Genomic DNA, 20,415 nt, shown 5'->3' with positions numbered 1-20,415 from the left:
TACCAAAAACAGTGTCCCATAGATGCACAAACATTTATTTGAATAACAGCAGCAAGTGATAATGATTATAATCTGAAGTAAACTCATCTATTCGCTACACTTGGGAGGAGCATGAAAACATTGTAAAAACAAATCTGTGTTCTGTAGAAATGGGTCACAGACTTTGGTGTATTCTCAGAACTTCATTCCTTGACTGTTTTGACTGGTAAGTAATCACAGCTGATAACAGTTGAGTAAAAAGTTCATGAGTTTGAGGCCAGCTTGGACTACATAGTGAGGTGTGTACATACACTACAAAACAGACTCAGTAGCCCAGAGTGGACCCCAGGTGACATAAGGAGAGCCTTCATCTCTTTCCTGCTTCTAACTCCAGATGCTGGAATTATACGCCTGTGTTAGTACCTAGCTACTAAAATAAAAGATCTGCTTGTAATTGAGAACATAGCTGGTATAATTCATTGTAAGGGGTGAGGGCTGGAGAGAGCTCAGCACTAAATAACAGTTGCTCTTGCAGACGACCAGAATTCTAATTCCCAGTACCCACAAGGTAGCTCATAATAAACTAAATTCCAGGGAATCCAATAGGCATACTCATGGCACATATTCACATATGCAAAGCGTTTGTACATTGTCAAATCTAGAGAAATTTAAAGTAACATGGTGTCTTAGGGTTTTATTGCTGTGAACAGACACCGTGACCAATGCAAGTTTTATAAAGGACAACATTTAATTGGGGAAGGCTTAAAGGTTCAGAGGTTCAGTCCAGTACCATCAAGGTGGGAGTATGGGAGTATCCAAGCAATCATGGTGCAGGAAGTGCTGAGAGTTCTACATCTTTATCCAAAGGAAGCCAGGAACATCCTCAGGCAGCTAGGAGTGTCTCCAAGCCCACCCCCAGAGTGACACACTTCCTCCAACAAGGGCACACCTAATAGTGCCACTCCCTGGGCCAAGCATATGCATCACACTTAGTTTATGTGCATTGGTTCGTGGGAGAAGGAAGAGAAATCTCTTGGAACTGGAGCTATAGATAGTTGTGAACTGCCATGTGGTGCTGGCAATTGAATCCAAGTCCTGGAAGAACAGCCAGTGTTCTTAACCACTGAGCCATTTCTGCACCCACCAGAGATGGTTTTTATTCCTCCCCTGCCCCCATGGCTATGTACACCTGTGCTCTGTATGTGTTCTGTGTCTACAGAGAAGAGGGGATTAGATCTCTATGGAGATCTCTGTATATGAGCTGTAAATTCAGATCATCTGGAAGAACAGCCTGTGTGCCTGCTGAACCATCTTTCTAACCCTGATAGTTTTTACTTTTATTGGGGGACTTTGCAGCCTACAGAGCCCTCACTTCCAAGGACTCAGTCAGCAAAAGTGGCTCAGACACAGCTCCCAATTCTGGTTCCTTGGCTGCTTGCTTCCCTCGGAATTTAGGAGATGACAGGATAGAGGTGATCAGAAGGGAGGAATAGGAAACATGGATGGAGGAGGGATACATAATAAACATTTGAAAAAGCCACAAGGAATGATATATTTATGAAGTTTACATATGATACAGTAAGTATATGGATACACACCTATATAGTTTAAATGAAATTATGCCACTTGGAATGATAATGTTCCCCATAAGAGCCATAGACTAAGAAAAATCCAGTACGGGGCATGAGAAACTTCCCTTCAAGTTGTTGGTCAGTTGGATCTAAGAGACTCCCTCAGTCTTAGATCCTTAGAACAGACTTGAGGAACTGTATTGATCTGACCCATAGATGAAGCAAAGGCAGCATTTTAAGGCCAACTTTTGATAATTTCAGATCACGTCCCAGGAAGCCAAAACATCGTTACTACCAAACCAAACAGACAACCCCCACATTCCTCCAGAGAGTTTATGCAGTTTTGGTTGTTTCTTTTCAGAAGTGCTGTATTTATTCTGAACTTTTTCTAGTTTGGGTTTCTTATTCTAGATTACTTGGCCAGTTTCACTTACACATCAGATGCTTTATTGTTTATGAGTACACTGTAGCTACCTTCAGACACCAGAAGAGAGCATTGGGTTCCATTACAGATGGTTGTGAGCCACCATGTGGTTGCTGGGAATTGAACTCAGGACCTCTGGAAGAGCAGTCAGTGCTTAACTGCTGAGCCATCTCTCTAGCTCCCTGATGCTTTATTGTTAACAACTACAATGGTTAAGAAAACATTCCTAAGAAAACACAAAAATGTATTTAAGAATTTCAAAACTATGCCCATGTCTTCATGGCATGCCGAATCTTTGGAATTATTCAACTGAGTGAGGTTTTGTAATTAAATACATTACTACAATGAATTATCAATTTTTGAATTATGGTGAGTATAGATACACGGCCAGTGTGTTTAATTCGGCATTCGGCTTCTCATAATCTTTACTGTCCATGAAGAAACTTTTTTTTTTTTTTTTTTTTTTTTTTTTTTTTTTGATTAACTAGAACCTTTTTGCTTTTCAACAGCTTTCATAAGTTTGAAAGGTAAAGGTGTAAAAAAAGCCTTAGGGGCCAGCAGGCTCAAACATCCTGCTACCAAACCTGAAGTCTCAAGTTCTATCACTGGATCCTATACAAATTGTCCTTTGACTTTCAAACGGGTACTATGGCATGTTCCCGTGTGGTGTGCACACACTAAATACGTGTAAACAACTAGATTGGATATTGTGGCTCAACACGAGTAATCCCAGCACCAGAGAAGCACAAATTTCAAAAGCAGATCACAACTCGGCAACGAAAGCTGGGCTCACGCTGCGCATGCGCCTTCCTGGTGCGGCTATTGGCTCTCGGACTTCCAATCTCAGGCGGCGCCCTCTAGCCTCGTCCAATGGGGATAGGCCCGGAATTCCGGCCCGCGAAGCTTGAGAGTCGAGGCTGGAGGCGGAAGTAGCAAGCTGTTTCGGGAAGAAGCTGCTTGGCAGCTGTTTGCAGTCTGGCCGCCCGGCGTCGCATCCCGAGTCTCCCCGGCCGCCTGGCGGCTTGCAATGCAACGGGACGGTGAGTGGCTCGGGCTCCGTCCTGCTTCGGCTTCCGGTCGGCCGCCGGCGCTCCTCGCGGTGTGAAGAGAGAGGCGGGGCGGTTCTCTCCAGGGTAGCACATTTGTCCGTCGGAATCCCTTTACACTTACTGGGCAAGATAGCAACGTAATATAGCAAAGTTTCTTAATGCTCGCGAACACCCCTCCCCTCTGGGTGCACTGTCTTTTCTCTTCCTCTTTCTTTAAAATAAAAACTCCCCAGTAGCCATTACTTGATAGTGTAATGTGTCATGAAAGGTCTCTGAGGTTTCTTTAGTCCGGTCTGTGTGGCAGTTACTTATCAAGAGTAATAATTGATAACTTCTCTTCAAAGGTACCAACGAACTTGCTTTCTTGAACTTGCTTCACCAATGTCTTTCATTCTGAATATATTAAGAAACGTGCTGGCATATTTTGGTGTTCCTGTGGACCAGGTAAATGTCTTTTATTAATTTTGCTAACTTTATTTTTGGGTCTCATATTATTGTCATTGTTTTGAGATGTATCGTGTAGCTTAGGCTAAAAGTCTAGATTTTGCTGATATTCTTGGGTCTTGTTATTATTCTTTGAGCCAAGATGTCATGCAGCTCATGCTGTCTTTGAGCTCCTGATCCTCCTCTCTCCACCTGCCAAAGGCTGGGATTACAGATGTGCACCAATAAGTTGGGGTTTGGTGTGTCATTTTGAACGTCTTCTCTGCCCTGATTAGTTTTTATTGTCAACTTGATATTAGAGTCTATGGGAAGAGGGAACCTCAAGAAATGACTTAGAGTAGGTTGACTTGTGACCCTGTCTCATACTGATTGTCCTTACTGTTTATGGATATGGTAGGGCCCAGCCCTGTGGAGGATATCATTCTTGGGAAAATGAGGTCTGAGCTGTAAGAAAGCTATTTGAGCCTGAGCCAGGGTTTCTGCTTCAATTCCTGCCTGACTTCCCTCAGTGATGAAATGTGACTGAGGAGTTGTGCTGGCTAGTTTTATTTCAATTTGACACAAACTATAAAAATCTGAGAGGAGGGAACCCTGATTGATTAGCCTCCATAAGGTCAGGCTATAGGCAAGTGTGTAGAGCATTTTCTTAATTAGTGATTGATGAGGAAGAGCCCAGCCCATTGTGGATGGTGCCACCCCTGGGCAGGCGGGTCTAATTTTTATAAGAAAGCAGGTGGGGCAAGCCAGTTATCAGCACTCTGTGGGCCAGGCTGGCCTTGAACTCAGAGATTTCTTGTTCCCCAACCTCCTGGAAGCTGAATTTAAAGGTGTGCTTTACTGCTGCCCGTAGACAGAATTTCTGTGGGTGGAGATTGGATTGGAAAAGTCAAGGATGTGTGGTGAGGGAGGGAAGTGGTATCAGTAACCTTCTTTTGAAAACTTTGGAAAAGAAATTGAGAGGCCACCAAGTGGAGGGAATCCACTGATCTCTGTTTCCCAGCTTTGGGATTACAGGAGTGTAACTCCATGGCAGCATTTTTACAGGGGTTCTGGATATTATATTTGGGATCTCATGTGTCCACGTCAAACTTTGACTAAATTATTTTTCTAACCCCATACTTTAGTGTTTCTTCAAGAAATGTTGATAAGGTTTAATTTTTTTTTTTAAAACTATGAAGCTGTTTAATTGAGTTGTTAACAATTTAGAATACCAGTTTGTGAGGATATATCCCATTTGTCAGGGAGAACTGAGATCGCAGGTAGCCCTGGAGCTGAGGAATGGCTTTAATCTTTGGCAAGAGCTGCGAGTCCACAGTTTTCTGATCAGCTTTTCGCTGCTCTGTAATCTCGTATTTCTCCTTCTCTGTGTCAAAGATCTCGCCCTCCTGATGCCTGGGCTTTCGCAGCTGCTTCTTCTTGAAGTAAGCATCAGTCAGGTGTTTGGGGATTTTAACCTTGCTGATATCAACTTTTGTAGAGGTGGCAATGACAAACTTCTGGTGTGTTCTGTGCAGAGGAACTCGGTTCAGGGCAAGAGGTCCAGTCACAAGTAGCAAGCCACTATCCAGCTGCTTCAGGAAGACCACTCTCTTGCCCCTGTGGCGCCCGGTGAGGATGATTAGGACAGTCCCGGGAGTGATGCTGGAGCGCAGCCTTCTCACGTGCTGACTGAAGGGCTTCTTGCCATGGCTCAGTAGCTTCCGAGGCACATCTTCAGTAGGATAATACCTAGGCATTTTTCGAAGCTTCACCACTCGGGTGCCACCGTTCTTGTCCCCACCAACTCTTTTTGTGACAGTAGCAAGGACCTTCTCCTTTTTCTTCTTTTTTTCAACCTTGGTCTTGGCAGCTGAGTATTTCCTTTTGTACAAGGCCTTTCTGGAATACATAGCAGATCGGGAGTACCTGCCAATTCCTCTAACCAGGACAGGGTTTCGGCTGCAATGGGGCTTCGCCACCTTCTTGGACTTTTTAACCTTTTTGGCTGCACCAGCGGGCTGAGCCTTGGAGGCAGGAGCATCCCCGCCAGCCTTCTTGGCTGCAGGTTTCTTCTCCTTTGTATTAGGCTTCTCCGCCTTTTCACCTGCCATCTTGCAAGACGGGAAAGAGAACTAAGGCCGGTTTAATTCTTTAAGAAAGATACTTTTAAGTATATGCCATTAATGTTTTCTTTGTAGAAATAAAGGTTACCACATCTGTTAACATCTCTTTTATTTTTTTTTTAGATATATAAACATACTTAACTGGAGTTTATTTTGAACCTTTACTTATAGGATTTGCAGACTTGTCAAAATAAAGACTATGGGTCAGCTCGGAGTATTGTTCGTATTATTGGGAGAATTCTCCCTTTAAAGCCTTGCCGAAGACCTTGTTTTGAGGTGGGTTAGTCACCATGCATTATTTAAGCCCTGTGTATAAGTAATCTAGGTTCTCCCAGGGACACTGGAAGAAATGCACCTGTAAGCCAAGGGCCTCTTGTTCTACAGACACAGTGTTTTTTTATTATATTCCAAGACAGTACAGAGAATGCCTGGGGCTTGCTTTTATCTGACTTTGTATTTTGGTTGTGTGGCTGTGTGACGGATGAGATTAGCTGGGGATGTTGTTGTGCTTCAGGTGGAAGAATAACATCTCTCCAGCTTTTTCTTTCTTTTTTTTGAATATTTATTTTTTTCCTTTTCTGTTTTGGACTGTTAACTTATTTACTATGATGAAACATGAGTCATGTCATGTGTTCTCCCTGATTTTCTATGGGGTTTTCTGACTTTATTTTGTGTTTTTGTTTTAGTTGATCCCGCACGTCAACTCTAAGGAGTCTGATGAGTATGAATCCACGGTTCCATCTTTGGCTGATGTTTTGTGTGTGGCAAATGGTGAAGAAGCCAGTTGTCTCAGATTTCGGTAATTTTATGCCTTGGGACATGGGCATAGCCTAAAGCTTGAATTCTTGTAAATGTTGAAGTTTGTTTCTAATGAGTGGACATTTTTGTTCTGTATTTATGATCTGCTGTGTCCTGATATTTTCTTAATATGGATGCTTAATGGCATCTCATTTTCTAGCCTTTTTTAGTATCTGTTTTAAAAAGTTTTTTTTCTTTTTTGCATTTTAATTTTTGGAAATGCTTTTCCCTTTGTACATAAATGTATTTAATTTTGATCAGATCATCACTCTTCACCCTTCCACCCAACTCGTCCTCTGTCTTCTTCCCAATTTCACACTGCTGTGTGTGAGTGTGGTGGGTGTGTGTGTGTGTGAGTGTGTGGGCGTGTAAAATGTACTGAGTTCAGTTAATGTTGCCCGCATGTACACGGTGGAAGGCTGGCGTTTAGGACTTAAGAGTCCGTTGCTTCTCTTTGGCTCTCCAAGCTTCCATTGAGAAGTCAGCTGGCATTCTGTTGGGTTTGCCTTTGCACAAATTGTGACTTCATTCTTGAGGGCTTCACGTCCTTTCTGTTTTCTGAATGTCTAGTGCTGGGGTTATACTACTGCATGGGGAATTCCTTTTTGTCCAGTGGGTGTTCTGTGTGCCTCTTGGCTCTCAGTGGGGAAGTTACTTAGTTACATGGAAGTTTCTCCTGTCATTTTATTGAATGTCTGATCTGTGCCTTTAGGCTGAAGTTGTTTTCATGATCACAGCTTCTCTCCTTTCAGGGTGTCCCAGAGTCCCGTGTGCTTCTTTCCTTAATGCACCATTCTATTTGATCGTGTGGTCCATTCTGTCGGCTTTCCACTGAGTCTTTTGAGTGAGTGGTTGAATTTTTCATTTTTATCTTTTGTATTTGTATTTTCTTCACTGTTTTACTCTCTGTGAATTCTTTCTCATCTGTGTTCTTGGACTTGAGTGAGGACTCTATTCTTGTTCTCTTTAACTGCATTCAGGTTTTTTTTTTTTTTTTTTTTTTTTTTCTTCTTAACACTCATTGAACGCTTAAATATTTGGTCTTGAGATTCATTTGAATTATTTTTGCTGAGGAATGTTACTATAGGACCAGTGATATCTTTTGCGGGGCATATTGTCTCGATTCTTCATATGGTTTATGTTTTTGCAATGGGGTCTTGAGCATCTGGAGTAGAGGTTGGGAAGCTGATGGAAGTTTTGTAGCCTCCCTGTGTTGAGTGGGTGTTTGATGCTGTTTTCAGAGCAGGTGGGGAGTCCCGGAATTGCTGGAGAAGGCGAGTGTGAGGAGTTGGGCAAGGTGTCCCAGGAAGGGTGAGATGAGACTGAGGTGTCAGCAGAGCTCTTGGCTGCTTTGTGCACACGTAAACCTAGTACCTGGTCGAGGGGACAGTGGTTATCAAAAGGGTATCATGGTCATATTAATTTTTTTCTGCATTATAAATAAAACATTTAAAAGTAAATGTTAGGTGTATGCATCCAGCTCTTTGTCATAGTACCCACATGTGCTTTGTACTGTATGCTTCTCACACGGGTTCCACACGATGAAGTCAGATATGATAGAAAATATTTAGGGAGAAAAGTCAAGAAGTTACCCAGGAGCAAAGCTTGAATTTGCTGTATTTCAGGTATTATGGCAAGTCTGTAAGTGAAAGTGACAGAAGTTTTGTACTGAACACCTTAAGTACTTTAGAGATACATAAAAAGCGAAGACTATACACAGGTCAAAGGTTATGTCAGGAATCTGAGCATCGCTGTCTTTTGGTGTCTACAGGGTTTCTGAAACAAACGATTTCATGAATGCTGGAGTGGGCTGTATTTCAAATTTGGGATATATTTATACTCTTAGGAAGTGCTAACTTACATGTTAGGATACTTAAATGGAGACTTGGCCTTTCACCCACAGACATAATATATGGAAAAAGGAGGAGGAAGCGAAAGTTTCTCTTTTTCATCCATTGTCACCTGCTCTAAGACAGAACAAAACAGCAGCCGATGATCTTCCTGTGAGTGAAGCTGCAATTAGAAAGATAGCGGCCCTTGAAGATGAGCTGACTACTCTCCGGTCTCAGATTGCCGCGATTGTGGCAATGCAGGGCCTGAGAGACAGCAGAGAGACTGGTAAGTAGTCAGTGTGTTTCTACTGGCGTGCTATTGAGTAAAATTGCAGGGACCGCATCATAAAAGTCATGACATTTAAGTAAGCTTTCCAGGTCTTCAGCAGGGAATTAGAGCTAGGTGTGGTTGCTCATGCTGTAACTCCAGCACTTAGGGGCTGGGGCAGGGATACCGCCTTGAGTTGGAGTCCAGTCTTGGCTATAGAGTGAAACCATAGCTCAAAGGTAAGTTCTGGGGATGTAGTGCTTTGGGGTTAAATCCAGTGTCTCATAAAAGGCACACCTTAATTCTAGCATTGGGAGGTGGATGCAGGAGAATTAAAAGTTCAAGATCATCTGCAGCAGCAGAGTTTGAGGTTAGCCTGGACTAGATGAAAACCTCTCCCAGAAACGCCAAAACAAGACAAAATAAAAAACTAATACAAGATAGCTCAAACTAATAAATAATTTTTATTAAAATGTTTTTAATGATTTATTTTTTTTTATGTGTATTGGTGTTTTACCTCCATCAATGTCTCTGTGAGGTTGTAAGATTCCCTGAAACTAGAGTTAGACAGTTGTGAACTATATCAGTGCTGGGAATTGAACTCTGGTCCCCTGGAAGAGCAACTAGTGTTTCTTTTTTTTGTGTGTTTTGTTTTTTTTTGTCCATAATTATTGAAAAACTGATACCAAAATAGGAGATCATTATTGTAGACTTTATAAAACCAAACAATCATTACATTGTCTTGGTAGAGTAACTGAAGTTGATCAGGCTTTCAGTGAAAAGCACAAATTCAGGAACTTTTATAGATGATTAGTGTTGCTTTCTTCTAAATGAACAGCCTTTTTCTCCTGCGGGCTGGCACAACACAGTTGAAGAACCCACACAAAGAACCACTGTCTGGGCATGGCTGAAAACTGTAGTAATCTTGTAGCAACCTGGACATTTCACATCCATGAAGTAAGAATTTGGGCTCTGAACCAGCCTAACCCTAACCTTCTTCTGAGGAAAGGTGTAATAGGTCTCTAGCTAGAGGCATGGTGACAGCTCCGCAAGTGTGGCCGCACCAGATCTCTGAGAGGAGGTGCTCGCCTTTGAATCCCAGGCAGCAACCGCAACTAGTGGTCTTAACCACTGCGCCATCTCTTCGGCCCCATACAGAATTCTTAAAAAGGAAAGAAAGCATGGTTTGAAGAGCAGAATAGGTTTGAGACCATGTATATTTATAGTCTAGTTTTTGATTAAGTATGTGAATATTTTGCCTGTAATGTATGTCTGTGCACCATGTATAAACTTGGTGTCCACAGGTGTCAGAAAAGGGATTTCATCTCCTGGAACTGGAGTTATAGGTGGTTGTGAGCCACCACATGGTCACTGGGAGCTGAATCCTGATGCTGGAACAACAAGTGCTCTTAGTAGTTGAACCGTTTCCCCAGCCCCTAGTCTTAGGTAATTTTTAAAAAATTATTTTCTTTTACTTGTATGTGTTTTCCTGCACGTATGGGCACTGTATGCATTCCTGGTTCCTGCAGAGACTAGAACAGAACATCAGATCCTCAGGAACTAGAGTTAAAACAGTTGTGGGCTGCCACCTGGGGGGCTCTTACCTGCTGAGCCTGCTCTTCAGCTTGGCTGTAGTTTTTGATGGTACTCTCACTGAGTTCAGGTGAACAATATTTTCCAGATGTCTTTTTCTAAGCTTTTGGAGATGTATCTTGTTTTAAATATAAAAGTTTTAGGGTCTGGAGAGTTGGCTCAGTAGTTAAGAGCACTTGTTGCTGTTCCAGAGGACCTGAATTTGGTCCTTGGTACTCATGTTGGGCAGCTCATAACTATTTATAACCCCAGCTTGAGGGGACTCTTCTGTGACCAAGTCACCGCCCGCGCTTTCATGCACATACCTCTCATGCATCATTAGCAGTAAAAGTCAAATCTTTTTAAAAGCCGTGAGACTTAAGGAATGTAGGTACTGAGAACTGTTCACATCAGATTTGGTTGTAAGGAGCTATGTGGAAGTATGATTGCTACAATTTTACATATATTTATGTATTCATAATGCACATATAACTTATACAGTACACTAAAAGGCAGCATATAGGTGCACTATAATTTATATAGTTAAATCACCTAATACTTTATAGAGATACAGAAACACAATCATACATAAATACACTCTTTGTTTTTAAGCAAGTATGTTCACTCCCAGCTCTTCAGGAGCAGATTTATGAGAAAGTTACTCATTTTGTAGAGCCATAGGCCTATTTTTCAAATGTCATTTTAGAGTAGACACGTCAATGTGAGAACATCTAACTAACTTCTAACATGTTAATGTTTTGTTTTTAAAACTGGAGAGCGAAGTTGAGATTCTCTATGGATTCCTAGAAACCAGTATTTCCTCTTTAAAATGTGCCCTTTAGGGTACACCCTGACACATCCTAACTGGATTAGAAGTGAACTGAAACTTCTGGTGGATACTCCTTGGGGTGACTAACATGGCTCTGCTTGCTATCTTGGCTACTTGTTGGTACTTAGCAGGATCACAGGATTGTTACTGACTTGACTCTGCTGGCTTTGTATATTATGCTAGGGGATTGTGTGTGGTTTTGTTTTTTTCTTTCCTTAGGCTTCATTGACCTGAGTGATGGACCCAGCATGGAGCAAATGCCACCATCATTGGCGACCGCTGGGCTGAGTGTGGAACCAGACCACGTTCTAAGTGTGGTGCTTTCTCCTCCTCCTCCCCCACCTCTTCCTCCTCAGTTTTCCCTTCAGCCTCCAAGTTCTCTTACCATGCAGCCTGGATCTGCTAATGCTCATGACGTAGATAATCTGGCTACTGAAATGAAAAGGCAGTTCTCAGGCATTAAGAAGACCCATGACGGCCAGAGAGTTAGTGATGTTCCCAACATGCTAGATGTTCTAAAGGACATGAGTAAGGTCGAACTTCGGCCTGTGGAAAGGTATGTCACTGCAATTAGGGAGAGGAGAGGAAATTTTATCAGCTTTTCAGAGAAATTGTTTACGGGAGTTGATGTATTCCTCTTCCTCACCTATGGTGGCCATCCTTCTTTCAGGGGACAACCACCCTTAGGTCTTTTTTTGAATGTTGTCTTACTGTACGTCACTGGGTTTTGATCTGTTAATTATACTTACTCTGTGCTGTGGAGGATAGGAATACAGTCGTTCCTTCTACCCAACACTTTGCTTTCTCTAAGTTTGGTTACCATTTAGTGGAAAGTTCCAGAAGTAGCATGATTAAATGTTGGAATTCAGCGAGATGGATTCACTGACCAGATTAATGATCTTTTTCTTCATGAATCCAGTCCTTTCAAACATTCCTAAAGACTTCTGTAAATTCTCTCAGTGCTGCACATCATGGTCCACGCCCATATTCCCTATACTTGGATAGCAGAAGCAGGTTCACAAGTTCAAGACCAGCCAGCTTGGTCTACCTACAGAATGCTACAGTGGGAAATTAGAAAGTTACACATTGAGGTCGGGAGCAATGAAAATGAGGAACTCAGATCACACAAGCTCTCACAGGAAGTGGGAGGCGCCATCATGTGGCTCCTGGTTTTCTGATGTGGATTCTTTGTTCCTTCCTTTCTTTATGTATTATTATTATTTTTTAATGTAGGAATGCTCTGTCTGCATGAACATCTACATGGTAGGAGATCAGATCCCTTTACAGGTGGTCCTGAGCCACCATGTGGTTGCTGGGACTTGAACTCAGGACCTCTGGAAGAGCAGCCAGAGTTTTTAACCATTAAGCCATCTCATCAGCCCCTCTTTAGATCTCTTAATTCATGGCAGAAATCTCTTAAATGCTCACATTCCTGCTGTGTTTAGGACCAAAGAGCTAAAATTACATCAGTTCTAATGTATTTGGTTCTCTTGATTTACAAATAGGTCACCAGGTGGTCGACCCATTCAGAAGAGGAGAAGACAGAGTTCACAGTGGGATCCAGTGTCTTTAATATCTAATGCACTGAAACAGAAGTTTGCATTTCAAGATGATTCCTTTGACAATGAAAACAGATCTTGGGAGTGTTCTCCATTTTCTAGTCCAGAAACGTCCAGGGTGAGTTGTGATACTGAAGCATTAACTCTATCAAGTATGTTCTTTGTGATTGAGCTTTGCATACAGATTCTCTTGATGTCTCTATAGACGATAGACATTGTTTTCTATTATTCATTTGAGCAGGGATCTTACATGGTAGCCCAGGCTGGCCTGGAACCTGGGGAGATCTACATTAGCCTCTCAAGTGCCAGGAGTAGAACTGTGAGTTTCCGTGACAGCTTTATCTGTTAGCTTGTTTTTGTTTTCATGGCAATACTTTTTTCTTGCCAATTTAGGATTATCATTTTTGATATTAGCTTAGCATGAAACAAAAACTCAATTTGAAACACAGATGCAGCCCGGCAGAGGAGGCAGAGGCAGGTGGATCTATTTGAGTTCAAGGCCAGCCTGGGCTACAAATGAGTTCAAGATAGCCAGGGCTACACAGAGAAACCATGTCTTGAAAACCAAAAAAGAAGAAAGGGAAAGAAAACCACAGATGATGGTTTGTGCTAGGTAGGTGCTGAGTTGACATTGGTGTCTGTAGTACGGATGAGACATTTAAAATCTTAGGATGACTAGAGAAGAGCTGTGTGATAGGTTCAGCCTCCAGTACTCTAGTGTGTTTGCTTCAAATATGAAGGGTTTGGATTATTTAATTGAGCAGAATGTTAACCTTGTTTGTTAAAAAAGCAAAAGGATCATAGTTTTTCCCCCCTTAGGTTGGCCAGAGCTTATTTTGTAGAGCAGGCCTGCCTCTTGTACCCTGAGTGCTGAGGTTGAAGGCTTGTGCCATCGTGCCTGGCCAGAGTCAGAATGATCTTTACAGGTGTGTATGGGTGCATGGGATGGTATTACACTTTAGGGGGTGCATCTCATTTTCATTTAGTTGAGGTCAGACCTAAGAATGAGCCTTGTGATCAACAGGTCTGCAGGAGGGACAGCATCTAAAGTCAGTAGCTAGCCCTCAAGAATGCCATCAGCAGAGAAAGGCTAGAAAACTGAAATGCCTACAGCTGCTCAGAAAGCCTAATATATGGGAGGTGTCTTCTCTCAGGAAGGCCACTGCGTGCACTTAATCAGGTGTTGACTCATAATGGTATTTTATATCTGTGACAGTGCCGGGCTAGGGATCTAGTTAAATGGTAGCAAGCCTGTTTAGCGTGCACACAATGGTAGGTTACATGCCCAGGACCCTAAAACAAACTAGCAAAATACCCACACTTCAAACAAAACAGAGAAAGCAAACGTGGTTCTCTTTGGGATCACGAGTTGCATCTTTAGTATGCCACTGTGTCTGAAGTAAGCGTTCAGTTCTAACATTTGTGTCGAACTTAATTACTTGCGAGATAAGGATATCCTTGTAGCATGTGTTCTGCCTGTGTGAGTCAACCAAATATTAGATGGAGATATTTGGAAGACAAGCAGGCGATATCAGAAATGCTTGCTGCATCAGTAAACATCTTTTGTTTATTTGTTTGTTTGTGTTTTCCTTAAGCTGTTTACAGAACATTTACAGCGTACACAGGAAGACTGTTTCTGAGTGGTAGTAGATCAGTGAAAGCGTCACTGGGTTGTAATGTGCTGTTTGATGCTTGCTCCTTGTTTCTTGTGCTTTAAAAAAACAACATTACATGTGTATGTCTCAGTTTTGAGAAAGTTATCTGTGCCCCACATTGTGTTGTGGGCCCTGGTGACTCAGCTCACCCTCATGCCTGGAGGCTGGTGTCTGTACCCGCTGAGTCACTGTCTGCTTTAGTACTACTCACCAGGATCATTTCAGAAGCATTCTTTTTATTTACTTCAGTAGCACTTGGTTTCAGGCTGGATGTAGGGATTGTTGCTGATTAAAAAGGCTTTGGTTTGAATGTGGATGGTACTCCCCAGAGGACTGTGCTCACAGCATGGTGCCAACTTGGGGAGGGTTGTGGTAAAGGCCTCAAGTCATAGGGGACATGTTTATCAAAGGAATTGTGGGAAGCAAGACCCTTTTTGAATGTCTTCTGACTGCTTGCTTTGAAGGTGATAGTTTGCGCTTCTTTGCAGTCCTGATATGGGATACGTGCCCCTCAATGGCTGCCAGTTGTGGACGGCAGCAGTGAGCCAAAGCGTACCTTCTGCTCACTGCGAGTCTTCAGTTCCTGCATTCTTGCTCTTGTTTGCTGTTGAATGAATTACACCTCTACGTCCTCGCCTGCCTTCCTGGTTTTTCGCTAGTTCTTGCCATCCCTCCCTCCCTCCCTCCATTTCTTGGTTTTACATTTTAGTAATTTTTGTGTTAAACTTTTGCTTTGTTTCAGTTTTGATGTCACATTTCTCCAACAGAAAGTCAGCGACCTAAGGGAAGGACTGATAATATAAAAGCAGTTACCACGGTATCAGAAGCGGACGCCGTGCTCACACTTGGAAGGGCAGATCCAGGCATGCCGTGTGGTGTCCTTCACTGCCTGTCCAAGTGACCAAGTGGCACTCGAGGACCCATCTCTGCCTGAGGAAGACATTTAAGAATACTGGCCCTGCTTTTGGCAGATGTGGCATTTTGCTGGTTACTGAAGAGGGTTAGATGTGTGGAGTCCTCACTTTATGTGAGTCTTTGCTACTGAAAGTGAAATGCATGCTTCAGTGATTTTCCTAAAATTATGGCTTCCTACCGAGGCCCCTTTCAGTCTTGTGATTTCTAGTGAGCAGAAGATGACGATTGCTTTTCATTAAGATAGTCAGAGTTTTAGTCGTGTAGGGTTGAACTTTCTAAAACTCCATGAGCTAATTCATTATTGGGCTGTGAAGTACTGCACGTAGAAGCAGACCCTGGATAAGCCTCACGCTGAAATCACTAAAAGTCTCCATGTTGAGAAGGCCAAGCACACTGTATCACAGCAACCCACGCGACTGGAAGGGGCCTGGGCAGGAAAATCACTGAAGCATACATTTCACTGTCAGTAGCACAGACCCACATAAAGTGAGGCACCCGCACATCCAACTGGTTTTGCACACAGACGGCTGGAGTGTTCCCTTTATTCTCTCTTGTGTTCACACACACACACACACACACACACACACATTTGTTAGATTTTATAATAAATGGATCTTTTGAACTTGGTTGAGTTTTTAACAATTCAAATTACATTACTGTTTTATGAAGCCTGGTTTCTTTGTGAGAGGTGGTTATGTAGTTAGAATTTCTTGGGGTACAAACGGAACACCTGATTTCTTTGCAGCAACAGTGTCTCCTCATCTGTCTGCAAGCTTCCCTGCTTGGTCTCAACTGTGCTGCAGCCAGGGTGCAGGGAGGTGGAGACTGTCAGTGGGGTCGGCACCCGCCCACTCTGCCAGGTGCTGTGCTTTCCTAGACGTCTAACGTGTCTATCATCATTTTACTGTAAAGAACTTAGAAAACCCGTTGTGCACCAGGGTCTCCACGTTGAATGCGCGTATGGCTAGTCTTAGCACTTTGAGTGACTCAGTCCCCACATCAGTAACATGGGTGTAGGCCTTTGGTAACCTCACTCAGCAGATGGGAAACTGGGCGAGGGAGTCACTAGTCCATCTACTCTCCCCGGACCTCGCAGCTCAGGTGAGATATGATGTGAAGCCAGGCAGATGGATTTTCTAACCCATGTTCTAACATAGAAACACAATTTTCACCCATTTAAACTGTGCATTATTACTGAAGGCCTCTCAGTTTACTGATAGCATAAAAAAAGCAGTGTATTGACAAATTGAAAGTCAAAACACCTTAAGGCTGTAATTTTCTATATTTACCACTAGAGGGAAGTCCAATACCGAACATATCAAGGTTGATAACAGCTGTTAATCACAGCCAAATGACAGCTTTTTAGATGTCATTGGTAAATCAAGGTGAGATTGAATATTAATTGCACAAGCAGTTTGTATAAAGTCATAAATTATAAATTTCCATATCTTACATAACTCATCAGTAAGGTAATTCAAATAAATACATAGTTTTCATTAAATTATACTATTTATTTAGTGGGTAGGTCATTGGACAGTTGTCAAGAATTGTAAGGGCTTTGGAAGATTACTCAAATGGTCAGACTCAACAGCAAGCGCTTTTACCCACGAAGCCATCTTTCAGGCCTACAAACAGATGTTTGTTAAAAGTCGATGATTAAAGCAAGAACAGGCATTGTTAGCATTCAAGATTACACAAGGATCCTCCCCACTGTGAAGCCACCGGATAGCTGTTTTATTACTAGAGAGCACCACAGGCTACTGTGAGCAATGTGGTAAAGTGTTCCTCAGCTTTATCAAAGCAAAGTGATGGCATATACTGAGTGAGTAGTTTTTACATGCATTATAGTGCACGCATATATCAGAATTGTGTAAAAGGTCATCATGTTCCTTGGTGTGTTAGTCCAGCATCTGGGTTATTCCTAACCCTCACTGTGGCATCAGCAAATTTAGACCTACCCACCAGAGCAGGGAATTATGTGATGAAGGAGTCGGCTGTGTTGGAGTTATCCTCTGGTGGGCTTCATCCTGCAGTCCTGCCTGGCTATCCTCCCCAAGGACCCTTCAGTTTAGCTCTGCTCTCTGCAGCTGGAAGCTAGGGGCCTGTGCCAAGCCTGCTATAGCCAGCTTTCTCTGGAAAGGACTGAGCACCTCCGTTTCTGCTTCCATAATCCTGTTTGAAGTCAGATGACTAATCTTAACAGCTGGTTAACACTTATATTTTTCATAATACTGTGTGCTCTAACTTTTATTTGTGAAATCCTCCACATAACTTCCTCAAAGGGACCATCACATTTTCTTTCCAGAGGAATGAAGAGGTCAGTACTAGACCCAAGATTATACCATTGTAAGCTGCCGAGCCAGGACCCAAACCCCAGGCGGTCTGCCTCCAGTCTGATTTTCAGAAACTCTTACCTCATGGCCTCTGCCATTCCCTGTGGCTTTAGTCTTCCAATCATGCCCCAAGAGCAGCACACAACTTGCGGTCCACCAAAGGACAGACTGGTACAACCTCATATCTTTTTGTGAGGATCCCTATTTCTGCTTTGGGTACATGTTGCCATTGTCTACTGTTCACTGGGACCATGAGCTGTTCTCTGTTCCTGCATCTGTTGGCAGTAGTTGCTTCCTGGACTGACTCTCCACAGTCTCATCAGGTTCTTCCAAGGATAGGAACTGGGCATTATTCATTTTACTTCCGTCTAGGTCCAACAGTTGTTAGGTGTATAATTTACTTCCTTTAGCATAGCTTTTCAAGAGCTCTCCCCCTTCTGTAGATGAGAACAGTGGAGTATATATATCACTTAAGCAGCTTACCTAAGGTCAGTCCCGACCAGGTTGTACAGCTGGGATTAAGCCCAGAGTGCCTGATTATCAGTGCGTGTCACTCCTAGACTATGAGACCTCTTCTGACACATGGCATCTCATTTGTTAAAATAGACTTGGTGTGAATTTAAAACCATCAGGGCTGGGCCTAGGATGGGTGTGGTGAATTTGAGAGATGTCAGCAGGAGGGTCAGGCATTTAAGGTCAACTCAACCTACAGGAGATTGTCTCACAAGCAAATCCCCAAACTTGATCTGGTGACCCAGAACTCTAGTTGTAGATACCAGGAAGGCTGAGGCAGAACAATTACAGGCTCAAGATCTGCTTGGGCCACAGAATGAGGCCAGGGTCAGTTTGGAAACTTAGACACTGTCTCAAGTGAAAAGAAGGCTGAGGGTATAACTCAGTGCTTGCCTAGCATGCTCGAGACTCAGCTAGGTCCAACTCAGTATTGAGGGAGGGGGGGAAACAACCACCACCACCGTATGCACAACCAGCCCAACCTCTGCTTGGTCCACACTGCAGCCACCTTGTGCAGCTGTTCCTGGTGGTGTGTGTTCCTTCAGTGTGGGCACAGTTCTTTTGTGAAGCAGCCTCCAAAGAGAATCCTGTGCTGGCCATGGCCAACAGGAAGCCCATGGAAAGACTGGAGACTGAGAACAGTGGTTTTATTATTCCAAAGGTGGCAGGGCAGATGAGTCTGTGGTATAATTTAAAAACCATTATGCTTAATCCTTACACACCAAGAAAACTTTGACTAATTATGGGTTACATTCTGTTTTACATGTACTTTATGCTCATTGTAACTAGTAAGACCTTAATGCACACTACCAAACCTTTGGGGAAAAAAAAGCCAAGCACTGACAAAAATGTGTTTGTATACTTTTATGCAAAAATGCTTAAAATTTGTACATTTATCTTTGTTTTTTAAAATAAAGTTGTTCAAAAAAAATTTAAGAGGCAGACACCACTTCGACAATGGAAGCCTATTGTGAACCACAGGGTTTGTCAGTGAGGCAGATCAGATTTCAGTTTGATGGCAGCCAATCACTGAAACATAGCTGGAAGAGGAGGGTGAAGGTGTGGATGTGTTTCAGCAGTAGACAGGAGGTGATACAGAAGGGAAAACTTGTGAGGATGCTGTGATAGACCAAGAACACATTCTCCATTAGGAAGACACAGTTTGGTTCTAGCACGTCCTGGCAACCATGGGTCATCTCCTTAGTCCTTTCCTATTCTTAGTCTGTTGCACATAGCCTGTTTGCATATGTGTGCAAGCATTTGGAGGCAAGTGCTGGTTTTCTGATATAGCCCCTTTCTCAGTGGCTTGGTGTCTCTGCTTTTTCACAGTCACTTCACTCTTACAGTTTTAACTACAAAATCAGATCACAAAACAAAACAAAAATCCTTGTATACCATGTTTATTTGGAGAATTGTAATGTTTTCATCTTTGTAAAACCAAGGAGAGCTTTTTTTTTATTATTACTAACATTTTTACATATAGCTATTACATGTAGGGAAATGTCTTTTAAGCAGGGGTGTAAAACGAATCCTGGCTTTCTCTGTAAGTCAAGCATCTTGTTGCTTAAATAAGCTTAAAGAAAGAAAATCCCACTACACTTAGGATTTCTAGACTTTATCTGAAGAAGTAAAAAATATAATGTGAGTTAGTTGCTCAAATCTGTGAGCGTTTTCCAGCTACGATTTAGACGGGGATTGCCTAAGGCCTTCAGGCTGTCAGTGTTATGGGAATCATTCACTTGTAGACCATGGGATGGCCTGTTGGTTGTGACCAGAGACACAAGCTGGCCCTAGGGGATGAGGTCATGGTTAACACTGCTCACCATACCAGATCTAGTGACCAGAGTCCTGCTGAGTGAGTCCAGGGTTTTTTCTTTTTGCTCCTGTGTCATGGAAGAGTGTACCCAAGAACTGCCTCCTCACATTCTGGAGAACAACTTCAAGAGAGTCATTTTTTTTTTTTTTTTTTTTTTTTTTTTTTTTTTTTGGCTTCTGAGGATGTTTGAAAATAGCCATGCAAGAGATAAACCCAAGGAATGAGTGAATGGGATGATAGATAGTATATTTGGTTACCATGGGCATGATTTTTTGAGTGGCTTATTTTTAGTTAATTTTAAGCAGGTGTTATAGTTGGACACTGAGGCATTTATAGCTCCCTTATTGTGCTGGGGAACAAATCCAAGACCATATGTTTGCTGGGTAAATATTCTAGTACTGAGCCAACTCTAGTCTTCACTCCCTGCTTCTGAAGGCATTTCTAATTCTAAAGACTACTCCCCTAAATATTTTTATCACTATGTTTTAGTCTAAAAATACATGAGTGATATTAGTGCTGTTATTACCCAGGTACAGCCATCATTTTAATATTTGTGTCGTTAGAGGTCAAACTTTGGGCCTTGCTAAGCATGAACCCTACCTCAGAGTAACACTTGCAAAATATTCATATTAATTAGGGCATTTATGTCACATCTCAGTAAATCACTCATAGTACCTTTGAAGTCATTCAATATATGGTTCAACTTATGTTGCTTGGATAGGTGTTTGGGCCCACGGTTTGCAGCTGGTAGGTAAC

General features: G+C 42.5%; 2 protein-coding genes and 1 pseudogene across 3 annotated transcripts; 1 reads left to right on the top strand and 2 right to left on the bottom strand.

Annotated features, from left to right (window-relative positions):
* Nucleotides 1-3,389: 3,389 nt before the first annotated feature.
* On the top strand, nt 3,390-14,830 carry MTFR2 (mitochondrial fission regulator 2; the record flags this gene model as incomplete). The annotated part of the gene is made up of 7 exons (XM_080941723.1): nt 3,390-3,467; nt 5,741-5,845; nt 6,256-6,368; nt 8,271-8,485; nt 11,088-11,424; nt 12,374-12,545; nt 14,825-14,830. Exons 1-7 carry the CDS (start codon nt 3,405-3,407, stop codon nt 14,828-14,830), a joined length of 1,011 nt encoding a protein of 336 aa, XP_080797849.1. The 5' UTR covers nt 3,390-3,404.
* Nucleotides 4,636-5,561, bottom strand: LOC308439650 (large ribosomal subunit protein eL6-like). The gene has a single exon (XM_080941563.1). The coding sequence runs from the start codon at nt 5,555-5,557 to the stop codon at nt 4,670-4,672; it is 888 nt and encodes a 295-aa protein (XP_080797689.1). The 5' UTR covers nt 5,558-5,561; the 3' UTR covers nt 4,636-4,669.
* Nucleotides 9,278-9,503, bottom strand: LOC308439651 (small ribosomal subunit protein eS27-like; annotated as a pseudogene). The gene has a single exon. The product of its transcript is annotated as a small ribosomal subunit protein eS27-like (transcript).
* Nucleotides 14,831-20,415: the final 5,585 nt, after the last annotated feature.

The sequence above is a fragment of the Micromys minutus genome, assembly GCF_963924665.1.
Source record: "Micromys minutus genome assembly, chromosome: 30".
Taxonomy (NCBI): domain Eukaryota; kingdom Metazoa; phylum Chordata; class Mammalia; order Rodentia; family Muridae; genus Micromys; species Micromys minutus.
This window is presented reverse-complemented; position numbering and strand designations above follow the sequence as displayed.

Coding starts and splice junctions, on each gene's coding strand:
- LOC308439650 (XM_080941563.1), bottom strand. CDS start 5,557: ATGGCAGGTGAAAAGGCGGAGAAGCCTAATACAAAGGAGAAGAAACCT.